This window comes from Somniosus microcephalus, chromosome 13, assembly GCF_052327205.1.
Source record: "Somniosus microcephalus isolate GS21.2 chromosome 13, FLI_Smic_1.0, whole genome shotgun sequence".
NCBI lineage: Eukaryota > Metazoa > Chordata > Chondrichthyes > Squaliformes > Somniosidae > Somniosus > Somniosus microcephalus.
Genome location: NC_140999.1, coordinates 192,068,536 through 192,088,266, shown reverse-complemented (window position 1 = coordinate 192,088,266; position 19,731 = coordinate 192,068,536). Strand labels below are relative to the sequence as shown.

At 46.8% G+C, this 19,731-nt stretch overlaps 1 protein-coding gene across 1 annotated transcript in view; it reads left to right on the top strand.

Annotated features, from left to right (window-relative positions):
* Nucleotides 1–19,731, top strand: part of LOC147108923 (death-inducer obliterator 1-like) — a 176,724-nt gene that overhangs the window by 85,814 nt on the left and 71,179 nt on the right. The window contains 3 exon segments of the mRNA XM_086005877.1: nucleotides 2,671–3,487; nucleotides 10,089–10,410; nucleotides 14,452–14,664. Coding sequence (XP_085862003.1) covers nucleotides 2,671–3,487; nucleotides 10,089–10,410; nucleotides 14,452–14,664 — 1,352 coding nt within the window.

Here is a 19,731-nt window from a genome sequence, read left to right as displayed (position 1 = left end):
ATTTAAAGTCATCAAAAGAAACAAAGGGAGCAGTTAGATTTTTTTCTCACAGGGTTGTTAAGACATTGAATGCCCTACCATTGAGAGAAGGGATCATTACAAAGTTACCAAGTATTTACAGCACAGAAACAGGCCATTCGGCCCAACAGGTCCATGCTCCACATGAGCCTCCTCCCACCCCTCTTTATCTCACCCCATCGACATATCCTATTCCTTTCTCCCTCATGCTTATCTAGCTTCCCCTTTTATGCATCTATACTATTCGCCTCAACTACTCCCTGTGGTAGCGAGTCCCACATTTCACCACTCTGGGTAAAGGAAGTTTCTCCTGAATTCCCTATTGGATCATAGAACTGTAGAGCACTGTAGGAGGTCATTCGGCCCATCATGCCTGCGCCGAGCCTTAGAAAGAGCTATCTAATTAGTCCCACTCCCCCCTGCTCTTTCCCCGTAGCCCTGTAAATTTTTCCTTTTCAAGTATTTATCCAATTCCCTTTTGAAAGTTACTATTGAATCTGCTTCCACCGCCCTTTCAGGCAGTGCTTTCCGGATCATCATATCTCGTCGCGTAATTAAAATTTCTCCTCATCTCGCCTCTGGTTCTTTTCCAAGGACTTTTAATCTGTGTCCTCTGGTTACTGATCCTCCTGACCACTGGAAACAGTTTCTCCCTATATCAAAACACTTCATAATTTTGAACACCTCTATTAAATCTCCCCTTAACCTTCTCTGCTCTAAGGACAACAATCTCTCCCACTGCCCCTTAAATCCCAAGGGCTTCAATTTTGCTAACATGTCTATTATGTGGCACTTTGTCAAACACCCTTTGAAAGTCCATATACACAACATCAACCTTTGTCATCAATGAAGTTTGTCAGACACAATTTGCTTTTAACAAATCTGTGCTGACTGTCATATATTAACCAATATTTTTCCAAGTGATAATTAATTTTAGAAAGATTGTGGCCAGAGCATCTGCTACTTCCACCTTTAGTTCCCTTAGCAATCTAGAATGCATCTCATCTGGGCCTGGGACACTTGCACTGGATGTGGGAGCGAAGTGCACAAGAGAGCACGAGGAAGGAGCAAGATGTGAGAGAGGATTAGTGAAAAGAGCACAAGAGGAAGAGAGAGAAGTGCGTGGGAGAGAGGAGGGAGAAGTATGTGAGGGGAAAGGAGTGTGAGAAATGGTGAGAGGGGGAAAAGTGCGCAAGCAATGCATAAGAGAACAGTCTTGAGAAAGAACTGAGAATGAGAGTGCGTGTGAGAAGAGTGTGACCCTAATAATTATAAAAGGAACTGTGCAATGCAATCCCCAAAACAATTTTTTAAATAAACAAGCCTATATAATTTTTAAAAAGGGGAATGGACTTATTCAGTCATTCTAAACCAGTGGCTTTTCTCTCAGTTATAACTTTTTTCCATTTCTATCAATTCTCTCCTCTGAAGGCTTTGGGGATGGTACTAGAGATGTAGATCACCCTTGGTACTATGCCCAGCAGCAGTTATTCAAGCATGAGCCTGATTCTTCTGTTTCACACTACATATTTCCAGAAGTGTCACTGGCTGGCAATGGGGACCAGGATCCTAGCTGCTTTCTTTCTGCTTCTCTAAAGCAGGAACACGAAGCTGTGATGTTTGTTCATTACAGCTGACTTGTGCAGGGTTGCATTTAATGCGGCTTGGTCCATCAGTTATGTGTGTTGTGGAGTTTCCAGTTATGCTGCCAGTTATCGTTCTATTTTTGGCACTTAATGAAGAACTGTTTTAACAGGCTTCAGCTTCACACCAAAATGTTATATATCCATTTTGTTGTAATGTTTTCTGGAGAAATGTGAACGAACCATCAAAAAATTGTATTCGAACCGTGAAGATTTATAACTATTAAGCCTATTGTGTGTGCGCCAGCTCTTGGCTCTGGAATTCCAAATGAATCCTACTGCTGCAGTCTCTCCGTAGCCCTGTGTCTTTCTCGGCTTCAAATATTGATCCAGTTTCCTCTGAAGCAATGGTCTCTGCCTCAGCTGATCGCTATGGCAGGGAATTCCATGCTCCAACTAGCTTGAGTAAAGAAATTTCTCTTAATCGCTCCTCACTCTCTTAATGACAATTACAAATTTTCACTGACTGCCCAACCAGAGGAAACAGTCTTTCCCGATTCACTCTATCAAATTTTTTTCATCATTTTAAAAAAGCCTCCCTTGCTTGTCCTCTTGTCCTTCTCTACTTCAGTGGAAATAGTCCCAGTATCTCAAAATATTTGCTCACACCTATAGTTTCCCACTGAGGCGTCATCCTGGTGAATCTATGATAAATTTGGAATGGATACGCCCAACAAATCTTCCACTTCCACAGAACATGTATAACACAATCACGAACCCCACACAACCCATTTAATTTACTGAGGAAAAATTCTGCAAAAATACTCATTCATCCTCAAAGGTAATCGAGCAGAGCTCCAAAGTATTCATCAATTCCCACTGTACACTATTCGACCCTATGCTCCTGCAGATTCTCTCTCCCCACCCCCACATTACCTGTCCTGATGGAGCACAGGATCCCTTTCCATTTTGGAGTTTCATGATGGTCTGAATGCATACTTTGGGTGGTAAAGTCAGAATTGGTTGACTACAATGTGATTGTTTCCTATATTTATTTGCATCTTTACAGTAGCTGTAGTGGAGAGTAAAGTGGATGAAAACAAAGATCAGTCTGCAAGAATCATCCACCCAAGCAGTAAAGAATTTAAAAAGACGTGGGGATTCCGACAAACAACTATTGCAAAACGTGAGAATGCTATGGATGCTGAGAACTCTGATACTGCCCTGAGTGAGAACTCTGACCAATTAACCCCCTTACTGCGAAGGAGCAGGCGACAGACTCAGCGATCTGCACGAGTTCAAGAATTTATTTCAGCAGCTCAAAAGCGTTATCGCCGAATGGCGGACCTTGATGATGGTGGTGAATTTGGCTCCATTGCAATTTCTGAGGCAGGGACAGGGTCCGATGGCAGTGTGGAAATAGATGAAAAAGGTATTGGGCCTCTAGACTTGGCCACAGACCTGGGCTCTGTTGGTTTACTTGAAGTAATGAATGCGGTGGCTAACTCTGATGAAGACAGCAGCACCAACAGCGACAGTGATGAACTTACGCTGAAGGAGCTCCAGAATCAGCTGAGAAAGCGGCGTGGTCAAGGACGACCTGATTCACCACAGAGTACACAGAAAAAGCAGGAAACGTGCTCCGAGGAAAACCAATCCAGAAAAGAATCAAAGTCTCTAGGCACTGCAAAAGCTAAGAAGCAAACAGTTACTCCTGTAAAGCAAGGCACTAAAAGTGGTATTGCTCCGAAGGAAAATGAATCCAAATCACAATCTGGAGTTAAGTCAGAGACGGAAGACGATGAAAGCTCGGTCAGCCAGTCAGACAACGACTATAATGACCCAGATAAATTGTATTGTATATGTAGGCAACCACATCATAACAGGTAGGTGTCTAGACTCAGGAAGCTGCATTCATATGCTTGCTTCCAATTTATGGCAAAAATGAGCATTGAAACAGCAGCCTACTTTATTAAAATTCCTCATTAATGAAATGATGCTTGCATTCACAACAGATGACAGAAAATGCTATTTTTTGTGCTGTCACTTAATGCTTTGTTCATCGAGAAGCTGTCAACCGTGTCGCATTTGAAACATGATTGCCATCTTCTGCTGTTGCAGCATTTGAAACTGGCAAAATGCGTTGCGTGGTGGGGCCTAAATAAAAATGGGTACAGATTACCATAACCAAGCAACTTAAAAACTTTAAACCTAAGTTTTAGCATTACTTTGAAGAGTAATACTTGTTGCCTTCTTTTGGAGCCCAGGATACACCGGAAGATATTCCCAGTTGCAGAAGTGAGAGGTTGACAATGTGAGAAGGGGCGGTCACGTGGCTCAGTCATGGGAGTGTTGGTGGGATCTGGGAGTAGTGGAGTGCTGCTGAGATGTGGGAGTATTGGGGAAGAGGTCCTTGGGTCTGGGAACGAATGTGTCAACAAACAAACAAATGAAGTATGTAAGTAGGGCCGTTCACGTCCCCGGGGCACCTCAAATCGCTTCACAGCCAAGTGAAGCACTTGAAGTGTAGTCGCTGTTGTAATGTAGGAAAACCAAAATCATATAAACTTACAACACGTAAAGAGGCCATTCGGCCCGTCGTGCCTGTGCTGGCTCTTTGAAAGAGCCGTCGTGCTCAGTCCCACCCCCCCGCTTTGTGTCCGTAACCCGGTCAGTTCCTCATCCTCCAGAACCTGTCCAGCTCGCTCTCAAAATGATTCATGGAATCCGCTTCCACCACCTCTTCACGCAGAGCATTCCAGGTCCCAACAATGAAAACATTTCTTCTCATCTCCTGCCTAGATCTTTTGCCGATGATTTTAAATCTATGACCTCTGGTTATTGACCCATTCGCCAGAGGGAATTGTTTGTCTCTTTCTACTCTATCAAAACCTCTCATCTAGATGAGAGAAAATAATTAGAATTAGACAACTGATTGCAGAAAAGATAAGGTTTGACATCCTGAGTGAGTTCTTTGCGATGGCAACAAATATGGTGGATGGGTTAAGTGAAATGGATGTAGTCTACATGAACTTGAAAGCCTTCGCCACAGTATCACCCAGGAGGTTATTGAAGATTAACGGATATGGAATTAAGGGAAGGGTAGAAAATTGGATTAAGAGCTGTTTAGAAGGAAGGAAAGAGAATTTTAAAAAAAATATTTGTTTATGGGATGTGGGCATCGCTGGCAAAGGCCAGCATTTATTGCCCATCCCTAGTTGCCCTTGAGAAGGTGGTGGTGAGCTGCCTTGAACCGCTGCAGTCCGTGTGGTGAAGGTGCTCCCACAGTGCTGTTAGGGAGGGAGTTCCAGGATTTTGACCCAGCGACGATGAAGGAACAGCGATATATTTCCAAATCAGGATGGTGTGTGACTTGGAGGTGGTGGTGTTCCCATGAGCCTGCTTCCCTTGTCCTTCTAGGTGGTAGAGGTCGCGGGTTTGGGAGGTGCTGCTGAAGAAGCCTTGGCGAGTTGCTGCAGTGCATCTTGTAGATGGTACACACTGCAGCCACGGTAGTGGAGGGAGTGAATGTTTAAGGTGGTGGATGGGGTGCCAATCAAAGTAGGCTGCTTTGTCTTGGATGGTGTCGAGCTTCTTGAGTGTTGTTGGAGCTGCACTCATCCAGGCAAGTGGAGAGTATTCCATCACACTCCTTACTTGTGCCTTGTAGATGGTGGAAAGGCTTTGGGGAGTCAGGAGTTGAGACACTTGCTGCAGAATACCCAGCCTCTGACCTGCTCTGGTAGCCACAGCATTTATGTGGCTGGTCCAGTTAAATATCTGGTCAATGGTGAACCTCAGGATATTGATGGTGGGGGATTCGGTGATGTTAATACCGTTGAATGTCATGGGGAGGTGGTTAGATGCTTGCTTGTTGGAGATAGTCATTGCCTGGCACTTGTGTGGCACGTGTGTACCTGCCACTTATCAGCCCAAGCCTGAATGTCATCCAGGTCTTGTTGCATGGACTGCTTAATTATCTGTGGAGTTGCGAATGGCACTGAACACTGTGCAGCCATCAGCAAACATCCCCATTTCTGACCTTATGATGGAGGGAAGGTCATTGATGAAGCAGCTGAAGATGGTTGGGCCTAGGACACTGCCCTGAGGAACTCCTGCAGCGATGTCCTGGGGCTGTGATAATTGTCCTTTAACCACCACAACCATCTTCCTTTGTGCTAGGTGTGACTTCAGCCAGTGGAGAGTTTCCCCCCCCCGATTCCCATTGACTTCAGTTTTACTAGGGCTCCTTGATGCCACACTCAGTCAAATGCTGCCTTGATGTCAAGGGCAGTCACTCTCACCTCCCCACTGGAATTCAGCTCTTTTGTCCATGTTTGGACCAAGGCTGTAATGAGGTCGGGAGCCGATGGGTCCTGGCGGAACCCAAACTAGGCATCAGTGAGCAGGTTATTGGTGAGTTAATGCCGCTTGATCGCACTGTTGACGACACCTTCCATCACTTTGCTGATGATTGAGAGTAGACTGATGGGGCGGTAATTGGCCGGATTGGATTTGTCCTGCTTTTTGTGAACAAGACATACCTGGGCAGTTTTCCACATTGTTGGCTAGGTGCCAGTATTATAGCTGTACTGGAACCGCTTGGCTAGAGGCGTGGCTAGTTCTGGAGCACAAATCTTCAGCACGACAGCTGGGATGTTGTCTGGGTCCACAGCCTTTGCTGTACCTAGTGCGCTCAGCCATTTCTTGATATCATGTGGAGTGAGTCGAATTGGCTGAAGACTGGCTTCTGTGATGGTGGGAACCTCAGGCGGAGGCCGATATGGATCATCCACTCGGCACTTCTGGCTGAAGATGGTTGCAAACGCTTCAGTTTTGTTTTTTGCACTCGCGTGCTGGGCTCCACCATCCTTGAGGATGGGGATATTCATGGAGTCTCCTCCTCCCGTTAGTTGTTTAATGGTCCACCACCATTCACGACTGGATGTGGCAGGACTGCAGAGCTTTGATCTGATTTGTTGATTGTGCGATCGCTTGGCTCTTGTCTATGGCATGCTGCTTCTGCTCTTTAGCATACATGTAGTCCTGTGTTGCAGCTTTCCCAGGTTGACGCTGCATTTTTAGGTATGCCTGCTGCTACTCCTGGCATGCTCTTCTACACTCCTTATTGAACCAGGGTTGGTCTCCTGGCTTGATGGTAATGGTAGCGTGAGGGATATGTCGGGCCATGAGGTTACAGATTGTGGTGGAATACAATTCTGTTGCTGCTGATGGCCCTCAGCGCCTCATAGATGCCCAGTTTTGCTAGATCTGTAATGAATCTCTCCCATTTAGCACAGTGATAGTACCACACAACATGATGGAGGGTGTCCTCTGTAAAGATTGGACTTCATCTCCACAATGACTGTGCGGTGATCACTGCTACCAATGCGGTCATGGACAGATGCATCTGCGACAGGTAGATTGGTGAGGACGAGGTCAAGTAGGTTTTTCCCTCCTGTTTGTTCTCTCCCCACTTGTCGTAGGCCCAGACTGGCAGTTATGTCCTTCAGGACTCGGTCAGTAGTGGTGCTACCGAGCCACTCTTGGTGATGGACATTGAAGCCCCCCACCCAGAGTACAATCTGTGCCCTTGCTACTCTTGGTGCTTCTTCCAAGTGGTGTTCAACATGGAGGAGTACTGATTCATCAGCTGAGGGAGGGCGGTAGCTGGTAATCAGCAGGAGCTTGACCTGAAGCCATGAGACTTCATGGGGTCCAGATTCAATGTTGAGAACTCCCAGGGCCACTCCTTCCCGACTGTATACCACTGTGCCGCCACCCCTGGTGGGTCTGTCCTGCCGGTGGGACAGGACATACGCAGGGATGGTGATGGAGGAGTTTGGGACATTGACTGAAAGGTATGATTCTGTGAGTATGACTGTGTCAGGCTGTTGCTTGACTAGTCTGTGGGACAGCTCTCCCAATTTTGACACAAGTCCCCAGATGTTGGTGAGGAGGACTTTGCAGGGTCTACTGGGCGTGCTGTTGTCCTGTCCGTAGCCGATGCCTCAGTCGATGCTGGGTCATCTGTCCGGTCTTATTCTTACTGTTTTTTGTAGAGGTTTTTTACAACTGAGTGGCTGGCTAGGCCATTTCAGAGGGCAGTTAAGAGTCAACCACATTGCTGTGGGTCTGGAGTCACATATCGGCCAGACCGGGTAAGGACGGCAGATTTCCTTCCCTAAAGGGCACTCGTGAACCAGATGGGTTTTTATGACAATCTGATAGTTTCATGGTCACCATTACTGCTACTAGCTTTTTATTCCAGATTTATTTAATTAACTGAATTTAAATTTGAACTCACATTCCAGATCATTAGTCCAGGCCTCCAGATTACTAGTCCAGTAACATAACCACTATGCTACTGTTCCCGTAGGAGTTAAGGGCAGTTTCAGTGGTTGGAACTGGGTAACAGTGTTTCACTGTTCTGCAACCACTTCTGTTCATTGGCTGTCAATGATTTGAATATAGGGCTTGGTGTACAAATTTGCAGAGGACACTAAAATAGGAGGCATAGTAAATAACAGAGGACCAAAGGAGGCAGCAAGCAGATATTGATAAGGTGGTGGAATGGGCAAACAAGTGACAGATGAAATTAAGTGTGAAGTGAAAAAAACAAACACTATTGGGGAAAGGCTTTTTTTCCCTAATTCATGCACGGGATGTGGGCTTCGCTGGCAAGGCCAGCATTTATTGTCCATTCCTAATTGCCCTTGAGAAGGTGGTGGTGAGCCGCCTCCTTGAACCGCTGCAGTCCGTGTGGTGAAGGTACTCCCACAGTGCTGTTGGGTAGGGAGTTCCAGGATTTTGACCCAGCGACGATCAAGGAACGGCGATATATTTCCAAGTCAGGATGGTGTGAGACTTGTTGGGAAACTTGGAGGTGGCGGTGTTCCCAAGCGCCCGCTGCCCTTGTCCTTCTAGATGATAGAGGTCGCAGGTTTTGGAGGTGCTGTTGAAGAAGCCTTGGCGAGTTGCTGCAGCCATGTTGCGCCAGTGGTGGAGGGAGTGAATGTTTACGGTGATGGATGGGGTGCCACTCCAGCGGGCTGCTTTGTCCTGGATGGTGTCGAGCTTCTTGCGTGTTGTTGGAACTGTGCTCGTCCAGGCAAGTGGAGAGTATTCCATCACACTCCTGACTTGTGCCTTGTAGATGGTGGAAAGGCTTTGGGGAGTCAGGAGGTGAGTCACTCGCCGCAGAATACCCAGCCTCTGACCTGCTCCTGTTGCCACAGTATTTGTGTGGTTGGTCCAGTTAAGTTTCTGGTCAATGGTGACCCCCAGGATGTTGATGGTGGGGGATTCGGCGATGGTAACGCCATTGAATGTCATGGGGAGGTGGTTAGACTCTCTATTGCTGGAGATGGTCATTGCCTGGCACTTTTGTGGGGCGAATGTTACTTGTCACTTATTAGCCCAAGCCATGAATGTTGTCTAGGTCCTGCTGCTAGTGGGCACGGACTGGAGTATGCCTGTAGCTTGGTTCCGAATGGCCAGCTTTTCCACAGCATGGGCCTAGGGAACTCTAGTTTGCAATGTTGCTACATGTGGTCTGATCCAGATTTTCTGGCAGCACATAGTATACAGGCAGAAGTGATCAGCTGAAAATTGTTTCTGAATGTGCCCGATTGGAACTGAAAAAATACTTAATTAGATGTTGGATTTAAAATAAAAGATGAAACTACTGCTAGATTTACTTTCAGAATGGAAGCTGCAAGAGGATTTCACTTGCGCTGGATACAGAAAGCTGTTGTAGTAGTTGGTTAGCTGCTGTTAAATCCCTTTTAACTTAATAGTCTAACTTAAGAACTCAATTTTACTTTGATGCAGAAAATACTTATGATTATACAATTTGGTGGAATAAGTAACTCCTGCGTGTATTTTGAGTGTCTGCATTTCTATATTCCTTGAACAAGGAGACCCTGTTGTCTTTGCTGCTGTTGTAATTATACCTTTTCATGTGTTTGAATTATTAACCCTGAAAAGAAACCTGTGCAGGTCTTTTTAAAATTTGTTCAGTAAACTTTGCACATTTTAAAGGTTTTCTGAGATTTTCACAGTTGTTTCACATTTTATCTGACTCCCCCAAGCACGTCAACCATTGCTCCCTGTAAGCTCCGTTTGCTCTGTACGGCCTGTTTCTTTTAATGCACGATCCCTTTAAATATCTGCGCATGCACAGTATTAACAATGTAAAAGCCGGTGAGCGGCCTGCGCGGAACCTTTCCATTACTGCGCGGCCGCGCAGCTTAGAGAGAACATCGACGTCAACACTTTTTGAAATTTATATTAATGGTATTCAAAATTTCCTACATCATACAGTGGCAAGCATATGTATTGTAAATATTATAAATTACAAGTAATGCTAGACATTTGCAAAGTGTATTTTGTTTATTTGGAGGGCATATTATCCATGCCGAGACTGGTTTCTGATTTATGCAGTACTGTGGGTGTGTAGTGTGCTGATTCTGAGTTTTTTGGCAGGTTTATGATCTGCTGCGATCGCTGTGAAGAATGGTTTCATGGTGACTGTGTGGGTATTACAATGGCAAGAGGACGCTTACTGGAACGCAATGGAGAGGACTACATCTGCCCTGATTGTAGTCCCTCTCCAAGCAAAGGCTCAGGCACCACAGAACTGAGGCCTGGTCAACAGGAAAGCAAACCGATGCTGGCAAGCACCGACGACCCGAATACAACAACAGGAAAACGAGATGGAAACTCTCCCGCTGACCAGGGAATAAAAGGCAGGATTGAGAAAGCAGCCAATCCAAGTGGCAAGAAGAAAATTAAAATATTTAAGCCGGTATGCTGTTTAGAAACCGTTTACGTGTACTTAGATGTTTTGCAATCAATTCAGGCATATTATTCTGTTTTGTTATTTGGCAAAATAGAAGTGTTGTGTTTCTCCTTCAGTGAGTGCTGTCAAGTGCATCATCAGTGAAGTGTACATCTAGTGTTCCTGCAGTAAATTAGATAGTTTGTACATTGTTTGAAATGGACTAGAATTAATCTCCATAAGTAATGTGTTTTGAACCTTTACAATAAATTAACCTGGGTTTAATATTAAATTTACGTGACAGATTAATACAGTTGTGTAAAATAGTTTTCTCCCAACTGCACTGCTCCTTGCATTACTTTAGCACTTCTAGATTCTATTGCAATCAACGGTTTATTTTTACTTTTGAGTTTGCTCCCCTTTGCTTCCTTATCACCCGTGGTACTGATTAATGCCGGGATACGGTTCCACACGACACCAAGTGTCCATTCTTCCTTTATCCTATCCTCATCCAATATGGTTACTTTCTAGCAGGAGTCACCGGACAGATGGCCAGTACAACAGCAACAACTTGCATTTATATAGCACCTTTAACATAGTAAAACATCCCAACTGCTTTACGGGAGTGTAATTCAACAGAATTTGACACCGAGCCACATGAGATATTAGGGCAGGTGACCGGTCAAAGAGGGGGGTTTTAAGGAGCGTCTTGAAGGCGGGAAGAGAGGTAGTGAGACAGAGAGGTTCAGGGAGAGCATTCCAGAGTTCAGGGCCTCGACAGCTGAAGGCACGGCCGCCAATGGTGGAACGATTAAAATCGGGGTTGCGCCCAGAATTGGAGGAGCACAGAGATCCCGGTGGGTTGTAGGGCCGGAGGAGGTTACAGAGATAGGGAGGGGCGAGGGCATGGAGGGATTTGAAAACAAGGATGAGAATGTTAAAATCGAGGCGTTGCTTAACCAGGAGCCAATGTAGGTCAGCGAGCACAGGGGTGATGGGTGAACGGGACTTGGTGCGAGTTTGGACACGGGGCAGTGAGCACAGGGGGTGATGGGTGAACGGGACTGGGTGTGAGTTAGGACACGGGGCAGTGAGCACGGGTTGATGGGCGAACGGGACTGGGTGTGAGTTAGAACACTGGGCAGTGAGCACAGGGGGTGATGGGTGAACGGGACTGGGTGTGAGTTAGGACACGGGGCAGTGAGCACAGGGGGTGATGGGTGAACGGGACTTGGTGCGTGAGTTAGGACACGGGGCAGTGAGCACGGGGTGATGGGTGAACGGGGCTCGGTGTGAGTTAGGACACAGGGCAGTGAGCACAGGGGTGATGGGTGAACGGGACTGGGTGTGAGTTAGGACACGGGGCAGTGAGCACAGGGGGTGATGGGTGAACGGGACTGGGTGTGAGTTAGGACACGGGGCAGTGAGCACGGGGTGATGGGTGAACGGGACTGGGTGTGAGTTAGGACACTGGGCAGTGAGCACGGGGTGATGGGTGAACGGGACTGGGTGCGAGTTAGGACACGGGGCAGTGAGCACGGGGTGATGGGTGAACGGGACTGGGTATGAGTTAGGACACGGGGCAGTGAGCACAGGGGGTGATGGGTGAACGGGACTGGGTGTGAGTTAGGACACGGGGCAGTGAGCATAGGGGGTGATGGGTGAATGGGACTGGGTGTGAGTTAGGACACGGGGCAGCGAGCACAGGGGTGATGGGTGAACAGGACTCGGTGTGAGTTAGGACACGGGGCAGTGAGCACTGGGGGATGGGTGAACAGGACTCGGTGTGTGTTAGGACACGGGGCAGTGAGCACGGGGTGATGGGTGAACGGGACTGGGTGCGAGTTAGGACACGGGGCAGTGAGCACAGGGAGTGATGGGCGAACGGGACTGGGTGTGAGTTAGGACACGGGTCAGTCAGCACGGGGTGATGGGTGAACGGGACTGGGTGCGAGTTAGGACACGGGGCAGTGAGCAGAGGGGGTGATGGGTGAACGGGACTGGGTGTGAGTTAGGACACGGGTCAGTGAGCACAGGGGTTGATGGGTGTACGGGACTGGGTGTGAGTTAGGACACGGGGCAGTGAGCACGGGGTGATGGGTGAACGGGACTGGGTGCGAGTTAGGACACGGGGCAGTGAGCACGGGGTGATGGGTGAACGGGACTGGGTGAGAGTTAGGACACGGGGCAGTGAGCACGGGGTGATGGGTGAACGGGACTGGGTGTGAGTTAGGACACGGGGCAGTGAGCAGAGGGGGTGATGGGTGAACGGGACTGGGTGTGAGTTAGGACACGGGGCAGTGAGCACGGGGGGTGATGGGTGAACGGGACTGGGTGTGAGTTAGGACACGGGGCAGTGAGCACGGGGTGATGGGTGAACGGGACTGGGTGTGTGTTAGGACACGGGGCAGTGAGCACGGGGTGATGGGTGAACGGGACTGGGTGCGAGTTAGGACACGGGGCAGTGAGCACAGGGAGTGATGGGCGAACGGGACTGGGTGTGAGTTAGGACACGGGTCAGTCAGCACGGGGTGATGGGTGAACGGGACTGGGTGCGAGTTAGGACACGGGGCAGTGAGCAGAGGGGGTGATGGGTGAACGGGACTGGGTGTGAGTTAGGACACGGGTCAGTGAGCACAGGGGTTGATGGGTGTACGGGACTGGGTGTGAGTTAGGACACGGGGCAGTGAGCACGGGGTGATGGGTGAACGGGACTGGGTGCGAGTTAGGACACGGGGCAGTGAGCACGGGGTGATGGGTGAACGGGACTGGGTGAGAGTTAGGACACGGGGCAGTGAGCACGGGGTGATGGGTGAACGGGACTGGGTGTGAGTTAGGACACGGGGCAGTGAGCAGAGGGGGTGATGGGTGAACGGGACTGGGTGTGAGTTAGGACACGGGGCAGTGAGCACGGGGGGTGATGGGTGAACGGGACTGGGTGTGAGTTAGGACACGGGGCAGTGAGCACGGGGTGATGGGTGAACGGGACTGGGTGTGAGTTAGGACACGGGGCAGTGAGCGCGGGGTGATGGGTGAACGGGACTGGGTGTGAGTTAGGACACGGGGCAGTGAGCACGGGGTGATGGGTGAACGGGACTCGGTGTGAGTTAGGACACGGGGCAGTGAGCACGGGGTGATGGGTGAACGGGACTGGGTGTGAGTTAGGACACGGGGCAGTGAGCACGGGGTGATGGGTGAACGGGACTGGGTGTGAGTTAGGACACGGGGCAGTGAGCACAGGGGGTGATGGGTGAACGGGACTTGGTGCGAGTTAGGACACAGGGCAGTGGAGTTTTGGATGAGCTTCAGTTTATGGAGGGGGGAAGATGGGAGGCCAGGAGTGCGTTGGAATAGTCAAGTCTAGATGTAACAAAGGCATGGTTGAGGGTTTCAGCAGCAGATGAGCTGAGGCAGGGGCGAGGTCGGGCAATGTTACAAAGGTGGAATTAGGCAGTCTTCGTGATGGCATGGCTATGTGGTTGGAAGCTCATATCGGGGTCAACTACAACACCAAGGTTGCGAACAGTCTGGTTCAGCCTCAGACAGTTATTCGGAATAGGAACTCTGGCTGATTTTCTTCCCCTGTCCCTGTTGTATGTGCATCTAATGCCTATAATATTTAAAGACTTTGAATAACTCAATCTGATCCTTTAAGTTTTAAAATAGTTTTTTTTGACAATCTACAGAAACATGCAAGAGCAAGACACAAAAACCCATCTTTGGCTGGTGATTCTTCAATTTTTAGTATCCAGTTAATGGTGGATAAAACCATATATCATGTTTTATTATTTTAGGATATTTTTTGAACATTAAGGGTAGCACCTTGGTTTTTCTCATATTTGCATCTTGATTAACTAATTGGAGTAGGTTGGCACTAATTGAATGTGAACATGAAACAGTGGTGAATTGGTTTAATTGTAAATTAACTCCTTATCTAGCCTTATGAGTTTTTTAAAAATTCTTGCTGAGAACACCATCTTTATAGTAACTGCATATTTTCAGTGGTTGAATTATGTAGTAGTGCACAAATACACTGTATTGACGACTATTGTGGCTTGTTTTTATTAGGCAGTGGAAATTCCTGCAGTGCCAAAGTGTATTGGGCCCGGCTGTGCCAACCTGGCCTCTACTGACTCGGTGTACTGCAGCAGTGACTGCATCCTCAAACACGCTGCAGCCACGATGAAATCACTCAGCCAAGCCAAGGATCAGAAACAAAAGACAAAAGAGAAAGGAAAACCAAAGCCAGAGAAGGCGACTTCATCCAAGTCCCCTGCAGAGGTAAAGATAAACTATTAATATAGAGATAAATGTCTTTGTACCCACGTGTAAATTGTGTAGAATAAAAATTATACATAAATCAAAGGCTGTAGGGGGCTTTTGGTGGGAAGTAATTACCTATGGCTGAATTATACTGCAGCAAGTATTCTTTGAGGGACGAGCTGCAGTGGAATCCCATCACATTTCTATTGCAGAGTGGATTCCACAGCAAAAGTGTGTGTGGCTGTTTTGAACTTGTGGTTCAAGACTCTTGCGATTCTGTGCAGTCACCTTCCCTTATGGCCATCGAGTGCAGAATAGATGACCAGCGCAAAATAATGGTGGTCTCTGCATCAGGCACACCCAGGGTAGCAGCATTACCTTATTTTGCTTTGCCTCACTGCTACCAGAGTTGGGTTGTCACAGGCAGCATATAAAAATAAATGGGGCATCGGGCAACTCCTGCCTGTCGGCAAATCTCTTGAGTAAAACATGGTCCCCAGTCCTGAGCTGGCTGACTGATTCTTTTTTTCAGTTGATGTGGTTTGTTGACATCGGCCATGGGTATTCATCGTAAACTAGATGGCGGTTTGTGCAATTTCTAACCTTGGGTGTGATGGCTTGCTAAAGCAATGTTGGCACCAGTGCATCTTTAGAAAACTAGCTCCTGATCTGAGTTTTGGTATGAAAACTATGCTGAACCCCAGTACTCATAGTTGGTATTAGCCAAGTGTGTGTTCCATGGTCACATCCCTTTTTGCTCCAGGTCTCTCGCATTGACTGGGGTATTAACTCTTTGTGTTAGTGAAGTTATCTTTCCAGTTTCTCCTCCTTTTGCACTTATGTGACCGCTCTTCATTTTATATGTAGTTTTGTTTTCTTCACATATTTTCTTCACATATTTTGAAAAATGTTGCAGTAAATACTCAAATGAGTCATTGACTTTCCCGTTTGAAACATTCTTATCTATGTTTGACCTTGCCATGTGGAGATTCACCATTTTAGGTTTGTAGGAGCAAAATGTGGTAACACGACAGATTTTAGAGTACATAGAGAAACCTAAATTGGGAGGAATTGCAATCTGAACAGTATTTGCACACATAGAATCATAGACGAGTACAGCACAGAAGGAGGCCATTCGGCCCATCGAGTGTTCACTGACTCTTTCAAAGTGCAATCCCGTTAGTCCCACTTACCGCTCTTTCCCCATAAGCTTACAATTTTTTCTCCTTCAAGTATTTATCCAATTCCCTTTTGAAGGCTACTATTGAATCTGTATCCACCACCCACCACCCTTTGTATCCACCACCCACCACCCTTTGTATCCACCACCCTATCAGTCAGTGCATTCAAAATCGTAACCATTCGTTGCGTAAAAAAGTTTTTTCTCTTGTCGCCTCTGGTTCTTGTGCCAATCACCTTTAAATCTGTGCGCCCTGGTTAGCGACCTTTCAACCATTGGAAGCAGTTTCTCTTTATTACTCTACCTAAATCCTTCATAATTTTAAACACCTCATATAAAATCTCCTCTTAACCCTTTCTGCTCTAAGGAGAACAGCCCCAGCTTCTCCAGTCTCTCCACGTAACTGTAATCCCTCATTCCTGGAACCATTCCAGTAAATCTCTCTGCACCCTCTCCAAAACCTTCACGTCCTTCCTAAAGTGTTTGCCCAGAATTGGACATAATGGCCTGTAATTTCCGATGGGAGGTTTCCTGCGTGTGGATGTCTCCTATCGGGAAAAAATCTACGCCCTTAGCCGAGGGCTCCCGGGGTCCGGCCATTTCCGATCCTGGGCCTCTCCACAACGAAATGCGCAGCGCCCAGGTATCCCAGGGGCGTAGGCAGTTCGCAAGCGTCCCTGGGATCACATGGGCCATGGGGGGCCAATGGGAGAAGGGAATCCCCCTTCATACTTTTGACGCATAGACCTGTCAAAAGTATGAATGGGAATCACTGAAAAAAGACATCAAAACATTAAATAAATAAATGAGTAAAAATTGCATTAAATTAAAAATATTAAACAAAAATTTAATTTTTTGAAAAAAATTAAGTTTTTTACCGGGCTAAAAATAAACTTTAAAAAAAAAAAGTATTTTAAAATTATAAATGAGTGAGAATTTTTTAAAAACTTTTAAAAACTCTTATTCTGGTAAAAGCAGGCCTTACGCCTGCTTTTACCAGGCGTAAGATTTTTAAGTGATTTCTCCGGGCGGAGGTTCTGCAGGAACGTTAGTGGGAGTGGTATATAGACCTCCAAACAGTAAGGCGGCGGTTGGGGATGGCATTAAAAGGGAAATTAAAGAAGCGTGCAATAAGGGCACAGCAGTCATCATGGGTGACTTTAATCTACATATAGATTGGGCTAATCAAATTAGTAACAATAATGTGGAGGAGGAATTCCTGGAGTGTTTACGGGATGGTTTCCTGGACCAATATGTCGAGGAACCAACCAGAGATCAGGCCATCTTAGACTGGGTATTATGTAACGAGAAAGGATTAATTAGCAATCTTGTTGTACGAGGCCCCTTGGGTCGGAGCGATCATAATATCGAATTCTTCATTAAGATGGAGAATGAAGTAGTTGACTCACGAGACTAGGGTCCTAAATTTAAATAAAGGAAACTACGATGGTCTGAGGCGCGAGTTGGGTAGGATTGATTGGGGAATGTCACTCAAAAGGGTTGATGGTGGATAGGCAATGGCAAACATTCAAAGACCGCATGGATGAACTACAGAATTTGTTCATCCCAGTTTGGCATAAAAATAAAACAAAAAAGGTGACTTGACCGTGGCTAACAAGGGAAATTAGGGATAGCATAAGATCCAAGGAGAGGACATATAAATTGGCCAGAAAAAGCAATAATCCTGAGGATTGGGAGCAATTTAGGATTCCACAAAGGAGGACAAAGGGATTAATTAAGAAAGGGAAAATAGAATATGAGAGTAAGCTTGCAAGGAACATTAAAAGCTGACTGAAAGCTTTTATAGATATGTGAAGAGAAAAAGATTGGTGAAGTCAAGTGTAGGTCCCTTGCAGTCAGAATCAGGGGAATTTATAATGGGGAACGAAGAAATGACAGACCAACTAAGTACATATTTTGGTTCTGTCTTCACAAAGGAGGACACAAATAACCTCCCAGAGATGCCGGGGAACATAGGGTCTGATGAAAGGGAGGAACTGAAAGAAATCAGTATTTGTAGGGAAATGGTGTTGGGGATATTGATGGGATTGAAGGCCGATAAATCCCCAGGGATCTGATAATCTACATCCTAGGGTACTTAAGGAAGTGGCCCTAGAAATAGTTGATGCATTGCTGATCATCTTCCAACATTCGATGGAATCTGGAACAGTACCCATGGATTGGAGGGTAGCTAATGTTACCCCACTATTCAAAAAAGGTGGTAGAGAGAAAACGGGGAATTACAGACCGGTAAGCTTGACATCAGTAGTGGGGAAAATGCTAGAGTCCATTATAAAAGATGTAATAGCAGAGCACTTGAAAAACAGTGACAGGATCAGACAAAGTCAACATGGATTCACAAAAGGTAAATCGTGCTTGACTAATCTACTGGAATTTTTTGAGGATGTAACTGGTAAAATAGATAAGGGAGAACCAGTGGATGTGGTGTATCTGGACTTTCAGAAGGCCTTCGATAAGGTCCCGCATAAGAGATTAGCGTGTAAAGTTAAGGCACATGGGATTGGGGGCAAGGTATTGACTTGGATAGAGAACTGGTTGGCAGACAGAAAGCAAAGAGTTGGAATAAACGGGTCCTTTTCCGAGTGGCAGGCAGTGACTAGTGGGGTACTGCAGGGATCGGTCCTTGGACCCCAGCTATTCACAATATATATTAATGATCTAGACAAGGGAACTAGATGTAATATCTCCAAATTTGCAGACGACACAAAGCTGGGTGGGCGTCTGTGCTGTGAGGAGGATGCCGAGAAACTCCAGGATGATTTGGACATGTTGGGTGATTGGGCAGAAACATGGCAGATGCAATATAACGTGGATAAATGTGAGGTTGTCCACTTTGGTGGCAAAAACAGGAAGGCAGATTATTATCTAAATGGCAATAGATAGGGAGAAGGGGAAGTGCAACGAGACCTGGGTGTCCTTGTGCACCAGTCGCTGAAGGTAAGCATGCAGGTGCAGCAGGCGGTTAAGAAGGCAAATGGTATGTTGGCCTTCGTAGCGAGAGGGTTTGAGTACAGGAACAAGGCTGTCTTGCTGCAGTTGTACAGGGCCTTGGTGAGACCACACCTTGAGTATTGTGTGCCGTTTTGGTCGCCTTATCTGAGGAAGGATGTTCTTGCCATGGAAGGAGTTCAGCGAAGATTCACCAGACTGATACCTGGGATGGCAGGAATGACGTATGAGGAGAGATTGGGTCGATTGGGCTTGTACTCGCTGGAGTTTAGAAGAATGAGAGGTGATCTCATTGAAACTTATAAAATTCTGACAGGGCTGGACAGACTAGATGCAGGAAGGATGTTCCTGATGGTCAGGGAGTCCAGAACCAGGGGACACAGTCTAAGGATAAAGGGTAGGCCATTTAGGACAGAAATTAGGAGGAATTTCTTCACCCAGAGAGTGGTGAACCTGTGGAACTCTCTACCACAGAAGGCGGTGGAGGCCAATTCATTAAATATATTCAAGAAGGAGTTGGATATATTTCTTAAGGCTAAAGGGATCAAGGGGTATGGGGAGAAAGCAGGGACCAGGTACTGAATTTGGATAATCAACCATGATCGCATTGAATGGTGGAGCAGGCTTGAGGGGCCGAATGGCCTACTCCTGCTCCTATCTTCTATGTTAGGAAGCGGAACTCTCCACCCGCAGAGGCCCTTCTCCAGGGCAGGCGTCCGATCTGTCGAGGATTCTTGACAGATCGGAAATGCCGGTTTTCAGCACATGCGCTTCGCGTGCCTGAAACCGGCACTTGCGAGATCCCTATGGGTGTGTGCACAGCTCGTATACACCCGTAGGGATAGGAAAATATGGGCCGAAATAGTGTTTTATATAGGTTTAGCATAAATTCCTGTACAGAGAAAATGTATATACACAAATGTGCCAATGGGATG